The sequence below is a fragment of the Caretta caretta genome, chromosome 6 (assembly GCF_965140235.1).
Source record: "Caretta caretta isolate rCarCar2 chromosome 6, rCarCar1.hap1, whole genome shotgun sequence".
Classification (NCBI taxonomy): domain Eukaryota; kingdom Metazoa; phylum Chordata; order Testudines; family Cheloniidae; genus Caretta; species Caretta caretta.
This window is the reverse complement of record NC_134211.1, coordinates 97,898,902-97,915,751: the sequence shown is the minus strand read 5'-3', so window position 1 is coordinate 97,915,751 and position 16,850 is coordinate 97,898,902. Positions and strand designations below refer to the sequence as shown.

General features: G+C 40.2%; 1 protein-coding gene across 5 annotated transcripts in view; it reads left to right on the top strand.

Annotated features, from left to right (window-relative positions):
* Positions 1-16,850, top strand: part of GALC (galactosylceramidase) — an 82,432-nt gene that overhangs the window by 28,313 nt on the left and 37,269 nt on the right. For all 5 annotated transcript variants that reach the window (XR_012669021.1, XM_075129819.1, XM_048852886.2 and 2 more), the window contains 3 exons: positions 2,422-2,535; positions 5,164-5,303; positions 6,589-6,627. Coding sequence is in view for 4 of the 5 variants with exons in the window: in XM_075129819.1 (XP_074985920.1) it covers positions 2,422-2,535; positions 5,164-5,303; positions 6,589-6,627 (293 nt within the window). In the remaining variant the exon portion in view is untranslated. The remainder of the gene's footprint in view (positions 1-2,421; positions 2,536-5,163; positions 5,304-6,588; positions 6,628-16,850) is intronic.

Below are 16,850 nucleotides of genomic sequence, written 5' to 3'. Positions count from 1 at the left end.
TCTTTTACATGAGAACTGTGGTACAGACTGTTACTTAGTGTGGTGTATTCTAGAAGAAAATAATACCTGTTCCCAATGGACAGGGAAATTGTGCCAGTGAGATGTATCGTAGGGTTCCAGCCATAATATTGAATAGCTTTAGTGTTTCTCAAGTGTCAGCTCTGCTGTGTGAACTAGATATAAACCTTACTTAGAACAAGATAGTTCTTTGTTCTGCTGCCTTATTTGAAGTCACGCTTGCCTATATCACAGAAAATGATTTTCTTAAAGATGAGCTGTGTGTTAATTGGGTTTGATTGTTATGAGTGTTATCTGTCTTAATGCTCCATTTTCAGACTTTTTGATAGCTCTGGTGAGGTGTGCAAGTGCGACTATTACTGACTAGATTTTGAGCATTAAACATTAATACTCTGGCCCCTACAGTCCTGGAAGTCTAGAAGTCCACTTTTTTGACAGGAAGAATATTATTTTAAGTACAGGAATTCATTGGTGTTCAACAGAGATTTAGTCAGTACGTTGCTGGCAGAAAAAGTGGACTCATGGGTGTCCACAGACATATATAGCTCTTCATCTTGAAAATACTGTACTAATATTATTTAGTCATAATAAGTAGGTAAGTAGTGTCTTGGTTTTCAGATGAGGAAACTGAGGTACAGAGATGAAGGGACTTGCCCTTGGCCTTGGTCTGTGTCAGAGCCAGGATTGGAACTCGGGAGTTCTTGGCTCACAGTCCTGTATGTGCTTGCATACTCAGTCTATGTCTAATACACACATCACTGTAGTTTCTGGGCATCCTCTAAAAAATATTTGCCATTATCCCTCTAATGGGGAGAACTATCCTCCCCATCACAGCCACAATTTTAAAGTGTTCAAATCCTAATGGTTTGCTGATTATCTGACTTGCATGTGCAGTGGTGTTCAATGTGTAACTGCACAAAACTTGTGTTTATCTTTTGCTAAAACAATTGAATATTATGTGGTGAATCCCAAAACTACTTCCAGCAGTAGAGAAACCCCACAGTAATACTAGTCCAAATCTTATATGAAAGGGAGCTTTTCATTATTTTATCATCGTGTAGTTTTAACTGAACTCTTGGTTTCATAACAAGTTTCCTCGTTTTCCCTCCCTTTGTGTTTCTCTTGCTGTCAAGAATTAAACATGCAGTAGTCTGTGCCATGCTGTCTGTTGTTTATCAGTTCAGAGTCCTTGCATGATGGTGGAAATATTTCTTTCCCCTCCTGATACTGCTGTGGTGAAAAATGTTCATGCAGTGATTCCTTGGCCCAAAATAATATTGAAGGTAGACTTAGCATCACAGTAATTGGGGATGTAAAAGATCTACTAGATAATTAGATCAATCCTTTGGCAAGGATAAGGTATAGTCCCTTTGACAGAAAACATATTTTCATATTAATGTTAAACGGATACTGTACTTGATCATGGTCAAGAGACATAGGCTGTCTACACTTATGGTGGCAAGTAGAATACAGACACTGCACATCCAGCTAGCATGGATATAAATAGCAGTGTAGACAGTGAACTGCAGCTTTGTAGAGTATTGCTTTACACAACTGAACCCACAGGGTATACAGTCTACACGCTCAAGCTCTGCTTCCCAAATCAACACTACTGTTTTCAGCAGTGTAGTGTCTTGCTGCCTCCACGGTGGCTGAGCCTTTCCCTGTCACAGTTAGTCTCTGACAGGGGAAAATTGTGGGGAAAGGATATGGGAGCTCCCCCGTGCTGGAGCATTTTCTCACTTCAGTGAAAGGTTCTGGCAGCAGTTAGCTCCCAGAGTCTTTCCCTGCTGCTGGAGCATTTTGCTGCCATGTGTAGCTACACGCCACAGTGACAAGTGTGGACATAGCCTGCCTTTCACTGTGGCGTGTAGCTACGTGTGTAGTGCTTATATTCTACATGCAACTCTAAGTATAGACAGCCTAACGTCTGCACTGTAATCAGAGGAGTAATTGCAACATGTACAAACGTACTTGATTAGCTTTAACTTAGCTAGCATAAGTACCAATAGCAGTGCAACTGCAGCAGCGTAGGCTGTAGAAGCCAACCCAGGACTCTTGGTACGTACTTAGGCAGCTAGCCCATGCTGCCTGTGGCTTCACTGCTGTCAGTACTCGCACTAAATAGATTAAAGCTAGCGCGGGTATGTCTACATGTGCTGCAATCACACCTCCACTTGCAGAGGTGATGTACTCTTAGAGGGAGGGATGGCTAGTCTTTCATGTTGGCTTCCATTGCTCACTTGGCTTTCAAATTTACTTCAAAGAATGCATGAACTGTGCTTGCGGTATGTGCCTAGATATTATGGTGATGAGCAATATAAAAAAACCCTCTAAGATACATAGGAATTTGTCATGACACAGAAAACAATTTGTGAGATATCTTTGTTGTTTCCTCTGTAGATGGTACTGAACCCTCCCACATGCACTATGAAAATGATGAGAATTATTTCCGGGGCTATGAGTGGTGGCTAATGAAAGAAGCTAAAAAGAGAAACCCCAACATTAAATTGATTGGTAAGGACTTGTTCTGTCTTCCTGTTTTCAAACACTATTTCATACCTGACTCATTCTTAATTGGCTCCTTAGCTTTAATGAAGCAAAGTATTCTTTGTCACATTAGCCAGTGTACAGTCAGAGTTTAGCCAATTTGCCTTACCTCTCCTTGTAAAGAATATTATTGTGTGAATTTTTTAAGGTTTTATTGTGACAATGCCTTGTGTTTGGTGGGTTTTCCCCCCACAGTGCTGGGTGATATTTATGTTTGGCCTAAATAACTAAACTAAAACAGTCAGTATAAGAGTGTCACAGTGTGAGATCCAAAGGCTAGACACAATAAATTCAAGACTAAGAATCTCCTACATTATGCATGCTCATTCTTCCTTTTTCCCAGATACCCTTTTTAGGAGGAGTCTTTTCTAATCCTACACACAATAAACTAACTTTTCATATCTTCCAGGACTCTATTTATTCCCTTCAGACTTCTATCAAATGCTTTCAAAAAGTAGCTCAAGCAAATGTGCTTTGACTTCTGATTTTCACCTCAAATGGGTAGACAAGTTCTGTGAGGCCTTCACTGTTCTGTTCAGTTCAAGTCAGAGCCCTGTATCTACAGCTGTGGAATCTACCTGTTGCCACTGAAATGTGTTCCAAAATAGAAGTTGTCATTTAAACTTTCTATTCTTCTATGGTTTGCAAAGAAAATGTTCCAAACCTGAACTGAACGTTAACCAATGCAGTGATTTGGAGTGGGTGTCTGAGTTACCAAGCTCATGTGCTAATTCCATAATTCCAAACCCACCTCCCATGTGCCAAATGACCCCAGAATTTCTTACCTCATTGTCAAAACCTCCGGCTTCCCCTCTGACACATCTTTAATCCAGTTATAAAATGTTAATTTTTAGTTAGTCTATGGCAACTTGAAAATTAGAGTCTTAGAGGCAGAGTAAATTACATTGAATTTAATATAAAAATAATGAAAAAACCCTATATTTGTATATGAAAATTAATAATATAATTCAGTAAAAAACTTCATTGTCAAATTTACTGGAGGTTGCTGTGGACTTTTTAATCTACTTCATCAAAGCGCCTTAACTACAGAATCTTGCTGGAGAGCTGTTAGGTCCACCTTTCCACTGCGCCACTATTATGCTCACACCAAAGTTGCCCTAAAAAGTACAGGAACAGCTGGAGGAGGAGCTGTTTCCCCGTCACCAAGGCCCCGGGGCGGAGGAATGCTGTCAGTTCCAGCTGTGGCCCCAGGGTTGGCAAAGCTGTCCCCCATCCCTCGTTGTAATGAATCCCTAGCTATACCAAACAAATGGCTTGGATCCCCAGAGGTTCATTATAGCGAGGGTGTACTGTAATTTATGTCTGCACTATTTATTTATTCAGTTTATACAGTTTGCCTGTTTGATAAACTCAGTATGAACATTCATATTGCAAAATAAGTGTTGCCAAAATAAGATTTCATATCCATACACATAGGAAAATCTCTTCAAGCACAGGTTTACAGCAAGTCTATAGTCTTTAAGTGTTAACATATTTGCTATTTTAATCTTCTTAATGGCTGAAACATTTGAGTTCTTGCAGACCGGTTTCTGTGCTGTCTCCCTCCTGTTCGATCACTGATTTACTTTCACTCCTGTTTTGTGTAACTGCACAAAACTTGAGTTTATCTTTTGCTAAAACAATTGAATATTATGCGGTGAATCCCAAAACTTCTTCCAGCAGTAGAGAAACCCCTTGCTTCTCTAAATTACCACACTGTCTTCTCTGCATAAATTACCATGCTGTCTTCTCTGCCCCCGAACCATCTGCACTGTCTCAGTTCTGACTGGAAAAGTTGCCTACATCATGAATTATGCTGTTTTGTAGTTTAGTGTTGCTTAATAGTTTATAGTCAGGAATATTTGGAGAGAACCATCTTTGTATATTAAGAATGAGTGAATGATGGAGGCCTTCCTCCCATAGGGAAATTTAACGGTGCATCACTGCAAGGGGCATGAACTAGATTACTGTGGGAGGGTCTAGAGGCTCCAAACGAGGATCAGAAATCCATTGTGTTGTATAAACATAGAGTAAAAGACAGTCCCTGTCCTGAAGAGCCCAGATTTTGGAAGCAGATTTTTTTTTTTTTTTAAATCGTTAAAAAGGAAACAGACCAATTATAGTACAAGAATTAAAATAGGACCAAATCCTGCTTGCCTTACTTGAGAGATTAGTCCCATTCACTACAGTGGGCTAAAAGCCCATGGTGAGCAGGATCAGACTCTTGTGTTTAGATATAACAGAATGTATTGCTTGATCCTGCAGTTCAGGGGGGTGGGGACCGGGACACATTATCCTTGATGTAATCCATCATTTGAGCCAGTCAAGGGTGAGATGTTGGGTAGATGATTGTCATTGCCTAAAGATAGTCTTAGGTGGAGAGATTTCACTAAGGATGTACAGCTTATGCTCGATTCTCAGCTAGTGTAAATAAAGCATAATTTCATTGAAGTCAATGGAACTACACTGATTTGCAGTAAGGATCTTTCCTTACATCTTTCAGTTAATATCGGCGGTGGCTTGCTCTTGTTTCTTACTGATGTACGCAGTGCGCCTAATTAACTGTCCTTCTCTTTTGATTTTTCTCTCTTGTAGGGTTACCTTGGGCATTTCCTGGATGGATAGGGAGGGGTCAGAACTGGCCCTATAATCATCTGGATGTCACTGTTCACTATATTGTTTCCTGGATTCTAGGCGCCAAGCAGTATCACAATTTGGACATTGATTATATTGGGGTCAGTAAAGTACACATCTCAAATTTCTGTTTTTGTCTGTCTGTCTGTTTCATAATTGTTCTTTGTTAGCCCCTGATTTTGATTTCCCCCTCCATCTCCCAATCGCTCTGTGGCAGCCAGTTAACAAATCATTCCATATCCAGAGCCTTATGTTTGCCTCTGGTTTCTGGTGGAACAGGCAGAAGTCACATGGGCTGGCACTGTTTTGCAATTATTAATGGGTGCAATGCTGATTTTCAACATTTGCGGGTTCCATACTCTAAACTGTATAAAATGAATGTCTGACTTTGTCTTGTTCAGCTTGACGTACATAGATAGTAACTCAAAATGTATTAAGTGAGGTTTGAAAACTTTCCAAACCTAGGTTATATGACCTTTTTAATACAGTGATGTGCTGACAATATTTTGCAAAGGAGCAACAACATACAAGTTCACCCTTAGCTTGTGATAAACTACATGATCCTGAGGTGCATGTGTCTGTAGGAGAGTAGAGGGACTGTGCTATTTATTTCTCATTTAAACAGAAACTTTTATAGCTAGAATGAAGGAAAGTGGCAGTCACCTGAGATCTGGGGACTTTGCCTCCGATTTCAATGGAATTTCACGTTACAGGACTTGGTTTCATTCACTATATTCACTAGAACTACTTCTAAGTGGAAGCTTCATTTCTGTAGACCATATGCTCTTGGTGTTACTGTGATATTTTGTGTGGTAGAACCCTTTGGTTATGGCATCTTAAAAATGGGGAAATAGCCAAGGCTGTTTTGAGCAAGAGAAACTCATTGTCAGTAAGCCGTTTTAATGATTTCATAGCCACCTCTTCTTCCCTTTAGTCTTGCTGCATATGTGGTGCAGATTAGGTACCATCAGTTGTTTTCTTAATATATGATGCATTTCAGAAGCCTTTTCAATGCATGTGTTTTGATGGATCTTCTAAAATGAGTCCAGTTATGTTAGAACATTCAAGTTCAAACCTGCAGTCATAGGCTTGTGTAAATGTAGAAATCTACTAATAGGCAAGTTATTCCTTTTCAGAAGGAAGTTAGGTAGTTATGTCTAGGGGCCTTTGAACTTTATTTAAAGCTGCCGCCTTTAAAGCCAATAACAAAAACAAGTGGAGTTGCTCTCTCCTTACACAAGAATCTGAAGCCACAGAATTCAGTTATAATAGTGGCTGTATAATTTTACAGATTAAAGCTTTCCTTTTTTGTATTGACGTGATTCATTTTACTCTTCAGACTAATACATTTATTTTTGAAATTGCTGTTTATGTTCTGTTCCATAGGTATGGAATGAAAGGTCATTTAGTAGCAAATATATCAAGGTATGTAATGATTTTCTCTTTCCCATATTAATTTTATGTACAGTGCTACTTTATGTTATCAGTATGTGTAAATGACTTTTGAAACTTAAAAATAGTGTTTTGGCAGTTGTATGTAGGATGATCAACTTTTCTGAAATTGACTGAGTTAGGGTCCAATTCTGCAAGTAGAACCCTGCGCGGGACTATTTTTTAATCCCGCTCCTGTCCTGCCCTGCAATACTCACTCCCATCCTGCTCCTGCATTGTTTCTTGTTTATCCTGTTCCCACTCCCAAAAACCTTAGATCCCACAAATCCTGCAAGAGACAGATTTCCCCATGCTACTAAAATCTACAAACCCCCCCCCCCCCCCAAAAAAACAAAACAAAACACAAAACCCAAACCACGGTTGGTTTTATATATAAATGGAATTCAGACACAATTGTTACCACTAAAAGAATAAAACAAATTTTTCTTAAACCATGTAAAAAATACTTTAACTCCTGGTAGAAAAAGATTTGATGTTTATTATATCTCCTGCTTAAATTTAAGTATTAAAATCTTTATTTAAAAAAAATTGCTTTACATTGCTGAAATTATATTTTTGACAAACTGACAGGAGATTTGGTGTTTTTTCCAAAAATTACTGCAGTCTGTTTCTCCTCCCCAGGCCCCCAACCCACCCGCAATAAAGTACATTTTACCTGCTCCCACTATTATGGCAGTGGGTCCTGCAGGACCTGTGGGATCCCAGTCCCACTGCAGGGCTCTGCCTGCAAATACACGGCCCACTGAACTTCTGTTGTCACCCATAGTGGTTCTAGGTGTGAAGTGCTTTCAGGGTCAGATCCCTCTCTTTGAATTTAATTGGCTGAATAAAATTGCTTTGAAGTCAGGACAGTATCACCTTAAATTGTGGATGGTAATGCTCTCATGTGAGGAAGTTTCATATGGATAGGCTGACCAGACAGCAAGTATGAAAAATCGGGACAGAGGGTGGGGGGTAATAGGCGCCTATGTAAGACTCAGCCCCAAATTTCAGGACTATCCCTATAAAATTGGGACATCTGGTCACCCTACATATGGAACTCTCATCCCTAATGGAAACTCCAGTAGACACCATTAGGATCCTTCAGCCTGGTCACTATTGATTTCTACTGGCTGCTACTGAAGGGCCTGTAGCCCCGTAGACATGTTGCATTGTTCCAAAACCTAGTTGCCAACTGGAACCAGTTGAAAATCTACAGAACTTCCCCTAGGCATGATAACATCATCCTTTATCTTACTACCACAGAACTCATATAAGGTTCTCATTATGGTACCAATTATAAGTTCTTAATGAAATGCAGAGTATGTTTAATTCTATTTGTCATAGTTGAACTGGAAGTTTTCTCACAAATACCCATGATACCTAATCACGGGAACTACATTACCACTTTCAAAGGTAAATTCTGCAGGAGGCCAAGCTTCTTCAACACCCATTTAAAATAAAGGCAAGTTGAAGTAGCTCAGCACTTCATGTGACAAGGCCTTGATGGTGACTCAAAACCAAAAACACTTACTGTTGACAGAAGATGTGCAGTAGGGCATGTAACGTTAAAGTGGAATTTTATTAAGGCAAAGAAACTGTTTCTACCTTAAATTCAGTTCTTTTGTTGCATCTTAATATTTCGGAAATAAGCGAAAAATTAATTTTAAATTTAATACCGAATTGTATTATCTGTGGAGTGACATTGAATTTCCCAGAGAAGTGAACAAGGATTGGATCCCAGATTAGATTACTCTATTAATTATAGAACTGCTATAGAGCTTTGTTTGCCATAGAGTTTTTGCAGTTTTTTCTACACATGATTATATTAGAACTGAGTCAAGCCAATAGTTCTAATGTATTTATTGGTAAATCTTAATATTGTTGGGTTTCATTCACTATATTGAGCCTAAACAATTGGATAGATAATTTATTATAGAAACTGTGTGGGATTTTTTTAATGTTGTTTTCTGACTTCCATATGTCTTAAGAAATTTCTGTGTTCAGAAAGTTAACACTTATTTCTCTGTGTTCTTCATGTTCACTCTCTTCTGTTATACAGAAAACATTCCATTTTTCAGATTCCACCTTTGCTTGCCATACAATTTTAAATCTTAGCAAAGCTAACCTGGTACTTCAGCAATAAGGGCCTCTATTCAGCAGTACAGACTTGCAGTCTTTGAGGCAGTTTTCTGGAAAAGCTTTGTGGCCGATTGAATTGTTTGACTTGTAACTTGGCCCAACTATATGAGAGTTCTTCTGAGCTAGATTTGGTTATCCAATACTCCTATTATTAGAAAAATGTCAGTTTACTCTGAAACCACAGAGTATTTTAGTTAACTAAGTCTAAACCTGGCCCCACTGATAGGGTAGATCACGTTAGTCAACATCACTCTCCTTAAGGAGGAAACTATCTGCTCTTTGTTCAGGAGTGGGGGTTGGCTTATTTAGAGCACTGCTTGCTCTTGGAAAACAAAGGGCATGATCCTGCAAGGTGCTGAGTGCCATCCATTGCCGTTTAATTTAATAGGAGTTGAGGATACTCAGCATCTGTTGGGATTAAATCTTTAGGTACAGTGTCATCCATTGAGGAGGAGGATTTTTACTGTACCATATACTAGCCTTACATTTGCAGCTTCTCATTGGTTAGTGGATAGGCTCTGATTGGGTAAAGCATTCCTTAAACAAATGTCTTGTCCCTATATGCTGAATTTTGCCTGATCTGCCAGGAGAAGAGAGGATTTTATCTCTACTTCCAAGTGGGTATTTAATTCTTATGAATAGGCCGTAATCCTACCATGTGCCAGAATAAACTAATGCAGCTGTAGTTTAGTTCTGTCCCTGTTTTAGTAGCTTGGCTTCCTAGACCCTCCAAATTTTGGACCAGATTCTGCCAGCCTTGCTCACCTTGAATGGTACCTTACTCAAAATAGTCCTATTAAAGTCCTAAAAGTAAATAAATTTGGCAGAATCTGTCCCCATGATATGCATTTGGTATTATCCCTTAGACCAGTGGTCCTCAAACTGTTTATCATTGTGGGCCTCAGGCTGAGAGCCACAGCATCCGCCACCCTAAAACTACCCACAGTCCCCTATGCCCAGACTGGGGCCAGGAGTGGAGCCCTGAGCGTGGGCTGAACAACCGGACTCTGCTGCTGTGACATGGGGCCAGGACCCATGGCTGGCCAGCAGCTGGGACCCCCAGCAACAGGCCCAGGAGCGGAGCGCCCGGGGGCCAGCAGCCAAGACCCAAGAAGGAGGGCCAGGAATGGAACCCCACCTAAAACCCAGGGCAAACCCCTACTTCCCAGAGCTGCCCCCCAGGGCCGCCCAGAGGATTCAGGGGCCTGGGGTCTTTGGCAGCGGGGGTCCTTCCACTCCGGGTCTTCGGGGCACTTCGCCGAAGACATAGAGCAGAAGGAGCCCCCGCTGCTGAATTGCTGCCGAAGACCCGGAGCAGAAGAGGCAGCGGCGGGTCCTTCACTCCGGCTGTGTTCGGCGGCACTGAAGAACCCGCCGCAGAAGTGCTGCCGAAAACTTTCGTGGGGGCCCCTGAAAATTCTTGTGGGGGGCCCCGTGGGGCCCAGGGTAAATTGCTCCATTTGCCCCCCCATCTATCCACAGACCCACTCTCCCACTCCCTGCCCCACTGCGGCACTTACTAGCCCCCTGATGGCAGGAGTGCTGGTGCAGGCTGCAAGACCCTATCTCCCCCTTAGCCAGCCCTGCCCCCTGCCAGATTAGAGCGGCAAATTTCAAATTTTTTTAGTGCAGCATTCCTTCCTTCTAGCTTTGGGAAAAAAAAAGGTGTTGAATTGGGAGTAGATTTTTTTTTTTTGAGTGATAAGGAAAAAATTAGCTCTAGAAGTTCAGACGCTTATTCAAGAAATCTACTCTCTCTGTTCTGTGTGGTGTTGCACCTGTCTTACAATGGTTCTTTTTGCTTGTCAGCCATTTAAAAAATATTTCATTGTCATCACCGATATATGCCAGCCATAACAGGGAATTTGGAAGTATGTTAGTATAAACTTAAATTCTCTATGATCCTGTTAAGTGTGTTTTGAAGGCAGTCATGTTATTCATCTTCCCTCCTTAGTTGGTTACTGTTTCTTATATCATTAAATAGAAAACAAAAGTAAAGAGGCAGGACAATGTAACTCATATATTAAAAAAAAAAAAAATCAGAGGTTTAACAATCTCTGGGATAAGTAGTTACAAATAACAGGATTATTAACATCTTTTCTGTAAGGAATATATGATACTCACATGGTGATATCATTATATTTACCATGCTACTCATTTTGCCCACCATTCTGTGTCCCTGGTACTTATTCTGATGTTTCAAATCAGCATTTTCAACCTTTAAATTCGCACCTGCAGCAGCTACATGGAGAAGTTACTGCACAGGTTGGTGTGCACTGCTGTTCGCACCCTCCTTAGTCCGAACTTCTGGGCATTGTAGACATGTCCTTAAATCAGCTATCATATTTAAAAGTTCAGTTGTCACAGAAATAGTGTTCTTCTGGCTTCACTCTCCTCCTCTTGCTGAAAAAAAATTACACTGCTAAATTGATAATATTCCATCTTTGCTGAGGTAGAGATTTGTGATCTGGTATCTTGCAACAACACTTCAGGGCTTGAAATGGAAGTGCTGTACCAATTATTAGAGAAGATTCCTAGTGCTTACTCTAGCCCATGAAAGACCTGAGATCTGACTTTTAAATGTGCCATGTTGTATGTGTCATTTTCTGTTTCAAATGTGCAGAGCTCAGAAGGAATGCAGTTACTAATGAAGTCTGGCTTTACATTTGGAAGGATTAAAAACATTCAAAATTTTTTCTATAACGTGTAGCACATTCAGGGTAGGTGATGGTGTGATATACTGTTAAAGATTTTTATCGACATGAACGTGGAATGACCTCCCTTATGGCTTTTGCATTTGTGAGTAATGCAGCCTCACCTGATTCATGCAGATAAAACTTCTGTATCACACTATACTCCACATGCTGTATTAGCCAGGAAAAACTGTTATTTTTTTTCTTATCTAAAACTGAGTACACCTTATCAACAACTTCTGTAAGCTGAGGAATGAATAATTCTAATTAGGAGTGTAAGCTTTAGAATCAGGTTTCTGGCATGAAAACTCCTGATTACAAGTTCAAAATATGCTTTTGGGAAATGTTTTCTACCCTTGAAGAAAAGTCCTATTTTCCATTAAATTCTGTAACTTTTCTTGTTTTTTAACCATCTCAGACAATGTTATAAGACTTGCATCCCTGCTAAAGAACTGTATAGTATGGTTTAAACAACCTAGAAAAAGGAATTTATTCTTTGTTAAATTCTAGAAGCTACTCTAAAAACCTATATCGAACCCTATTGGCTTCACCCCTGTTAAATTGCATAGGGCTTTTCCATAGGGGTAATATTAATTGAAAACTCTTTCAAGGCCTGATCCTGCAACCGTTAAAATCAGTAGGAGTTTTGACATTGACTTCAATGAATGCAGAATTGAGACCGTAGTATCACAGCAATGTTCAAGAATGATGGACTGGCAAGTTTGAGAATGGTTTTTGGTTTGTCACCTTAGAAATGCCAAACAGACACTGATAGACATAGGTGCTGGAACTAGGGATGTGGGGGGTGCTGCTGCACCCCCTGGCTTGAAGTGGTTTCCATTATATACAGGGTTCAGAGTTTGGTTCAATGGCTCTCAGCACTCCCAGTATAAAAATTGTTCTGGCACCCCTGCTGATAGAAGTTCTTTGGCATCTGGCAGAGCACCCACCTTGCATTCCTGATCACTTGGAAAATACATGACATGTGTATGGACTCTCTGTTGTGCACTTGCCTGTTGAAACGCTTACTGGATACGTATTATTGCTTTTTGGTCTAATATCATCCTGTGTGTTTGAAACCTTGAGTTAGATACAGTGCAGATCAGTTTGATTAGAATTGCTTAATGTTTCATTATGCTCCGTTTTTAGCATGTGAAGTTAGATTAGTTACTCTAACTGAATTACTTCCCTATGTTCAGAAAAGGAAAACTCCCCAGAATTTTAGGAAGATTTACTTTGGAATCGCTGGCAGAAAGTTATTCTACAGTTGTGTGAATCTGTTTTATTGAAGGTCACCTGTTCTGTAAACACTGGTCATCCATAATACTGTTCCAAGCTATTGAATGAGTCACGATCTTTCTCACTGATGGTCTAGTTACTGATCGTTTTTATATTTTAGGACTGGCTGCTTATCAGCTATTTGTATTTCTAGGCTGGACTTCTGTTGCTGTGTAATCCCAGGAATATTGCAGCTTCTTTTGGGGAAGAAATATTCCCACATACTACTGTTTTTTAGTCCAGTTACTCTCCACTTTATCTGTCCATAAGATTTTGCAAGAAATTCTTTAAAGAGCTTATATAAACTAATCTTCAAGTGAGTGGAAGGAGTCTCCCTTGAACCGTTATATGTGCTCTTTCTATAGTGCAGCACCATGCTACCTGAGAATGGAGACTTTATAACGAAAGTAGCTTTCCGACATGTTGAGCTTCTGAATGTTAACTATCTGGGATATGGTGCTTTAAAAATGTAATCCTGAGAATATTCAACATATTACATGGAGTTAGTTGTTACATAGGAAACTTTTGTCCTTATAACTTGTATAGTGTAGGTAAAACTTCAAAGTCTGCAAGTCACAGTGCTTTAAAGGATATTTTTTACTTTTAGATGTGACTTTGTTTATGAAACTTTCTGGATTAATACATTTGAAAACTGAAGTCCTCTGTATATCCACAAGATAAGCAGAGACAACACAAGTTTTAGACTATGACCTACCAATAGGCCTAACTGATTGAGGATAATGGAGGGTAGTTCAGTTTTAGGCTTATTAAATCTTTGGCCTCTGTCTGACACTGTCAACAAGAGTGCCAGTAGCGGTGAGTTTTATGTCCTATAGTCCTCTTACTGTCTTGTCTTTCAGCTAATCTCTACATCTCTCCCCATGTCCAGTCTCGAGCCAAATTTGCTTCATTCTCTGGATTTCTATATTCTGTCCTTTCCTTTTCTGCCCCCAAAAATTCTTATTATTCCTTAGCCATCTTTCACCTTGTGTAATCTCCTCTGACCATTCCTGTTACACAGCCACCTTAGATGTTCTTGTTAGCACTGACCCCCCCCACTTGGTAAGGCAACTCCCATCTTTTCATGTGCTGTGTATTTATACCTGCCTACTGTATTTTCCACTCCATGCATCTGATGAAGTGGGTTATAGCCCACGAAAGCTTATGCCCAAATAAATTTTAGTTTCTAAGATGCCACAAGGACTCCTCGTTTTTACAAAAATCAAATGTACTTACTATTTTTTCAGCAGTCTCCCACAATGTGTGTGTCATGTTTCAGGCTCACATTTTTTGCCATGTTTCCAAAGGGCAAACTCACTCAACAGGGAGCTCCTGCTTCATATGCTAATAAAGCAAATATAAAATGTTGAAGGCATTCTAGGATGTCTCTTCTGATCCTTATTCTATAAGTACGTACAGTGAGTATAAGAAACTTAGATAAACTTAATTGTGTATTTTTGTAACTAGGAGTTAATTTTAAATGTTGCCCTTTGGATAGCATGAATATATATCAGGAAGTGAGAGCTTTTTCTTGTCTCCAATCTGATTTTTAAAAAGCATTGGCTCAAATATGATGAGATAACTGGCTCTGTGAATGAGGGGAAAAGCAGTGGACGTGTTATTCCTTGAATTTAGAAAAGCTTTAGATATGGGCTTCTATAGTATTCTTGCCAGCAAGTTAAAGAACTATAGGCTGGATAAATAGACTATAAGGTGGATAGAAAGCTGGCTAGATTGTCGGGCTTAACAGGTATCAATGGCTCCATGTCTAGTTGGCAGCTAGTATCAAGTGGAGTGCCCCAAGGGTCGGTCCTGGGGCCGGTTTTGTTCAATATCTTCATTAATGATCTGGAGGATGGTGTGGATTGCACCCTCAGCAAGTTTGCAGATGGCTCTAAACTGGGAGGAGTGGTAGATACTGGAGGGTAGGGATAGGATACAGAGGGCCCTAGACAAATTAGAAGATTGGGCCAAAAGAAATCTGATGAGGTTCAACAAGGACAAGTGCAGAGTCCTGCACTTAGGACAGAAGAATCCCATGCACTGCTACAGCCTAGGGACTGAGTGGCTAGGCAGCAGTTCTGCAGAAAAGGACCGAGGGGTTACAGTGGACAAGAAGCTGGATATGAGTCAACAGTGTGCCCTTGTTGCCAAGAAGGCTAACGGCATTTTGGGCTGTTTAAGTAGGAGCATTGCCAGCGGATCGAGGGACCTGATCATTTCTCTCTATTCGACATTGGTGAAGCCTCATCTGGAGTACTGTGTCCAGTACTGTGTCCAGCCCCACACTACAAGAAGGATGTGGAAAAATGGGAAAGAGTCCAGTGGAGGGCAACAAAAATGATGAGGGGGCTGGAGCACATGGCTTATGAGGAGAGGCTGAGGGAACTGGGATTATTTAGTCTGCAGAAGAGAAGAATGAGGGGGGATTTGATAGCTGCTTTCAACTACCTGAAAGGGAATGGATCTAGGCTGTTCTCAGTGGTACCAGATGACAGAATAAGGAGTAATGGTCTCAAGTTGCAGTGGGGGAGGTCTAGGTTGGTTATTAGGAAAAACTTTTTCACTAGGAGGGTGGTGAAGCACTGGAATGGGTTACCTAGAGATGGGGTAGAATTTCCTTCCTTAGAGGTTTTTAAGGTCAGGCTTGACAGAGCCCTGGCTAGGATGGTTTAGTTCGGGATTGGCCCTGCTTTGAGCAGGGGTTGGACTAGATGACCTACTGAGGTCCCTTCCAACCCTGATATTTTATGATTCTAAATTATGGTCTGTGATGATCATGCTCTTTAGAAATCCATGCACAATTAAGCCTGTCCCTTAGAAGTCAATGGCAATGCCTCATGACCCTTGGTGTCCTGTAGGGGAGATAATGATGCTTCAGGTTCTGTTCTTCTCTCAGAGGACACAAGTCACCCAATAATCATAGTATGATTTGTCATCAGTGAGAAAAAAGTTGCTGTTGAGGAGGGATTTTAGCTATGATCATAGTAACTTGGTTTGTTGATGACAATAGTCTTTCATTAGATATAGTTTGCAATTTAGTGGGAACCAAGAGTCTTTGAGAATGACCCATAATTGAATGGCCCTCCTGGAAACAAGGGATTTGTTTGATATCCTGACTGACTCCTGCTTGTATGAGGTGATAGTATATCCAAGATAATAGCTTCTTAATAGTGATCTCAAAGGCCATGTCTAGTCTGAAGATAATGTCTAGCTAATTCCCGCCTTGCTTCCTGTGAGGTAGGCAGCTATTACTATCCCTGCTACAGTTGGAGAAACTCAGACTGAAGTGAAGTGACTTGCCCAAGATCACATGCTGGATCAGTGGCAGAGCTAGGGTAGAACTTTGGAAATTCCTGCTAATGAACTCTTGTTTTCCTTTCTGGACCATGCAACCTTTCCTGTAAATCAGAATTTTCGTGTTTGCATAGCTCAAAAAGAACAGAGGCTAGACAGTTCAATCTGGGTTTATTTACATTTTGCTGAGACCTAAAATACTCTAAGTTTGAAGGAAGCCAATTCAAGAGATTCTAGTGTTCAACATTCTACTTTGCTAGTTTTGTGATGTGCATGAGAAGCAATATCACATTAAGGCTGAGAAAATAAGAACTGAAAAGTCAGGAAATCTTAATCTGATATTCTCTGCTGTTAGCTCTGTCCTGTGGTATACTGGTTCAGATTCTGATCATTACAAAGATGTAACTAAGCTGTCTTTGGCCCTCTGCAAGTAGCATTTTCTGTACCTGTTTTTCTTGTCAAACTTTAGTCCTGTCATGATGTTTAATATGTACCACAAAATAAATGCTATGCGAAGTGGATGAATTAGTGTTGCAGGAGAAACATCTCTCAGATTTTCCGTATTTGGAGTTTTTGTGTTCTGTAATATGATGTTAATGGTACAGTAGTTTTGAAGGCAGCAAGTTATACGTGTGTATCATGTAAACAGCAGAATGTCCTGGAAAGTGCTTACTCCTTAGTCATCTAAATATGACTTTAACAAGTACAGTATTATCTGATAGCAGCTTGCTTTGTTTCTGAAACAAAAACTTCCATAAGAGTAATTCCTTGCATACCCCCAATGTGGACTGTAAACCTTATCTGTGT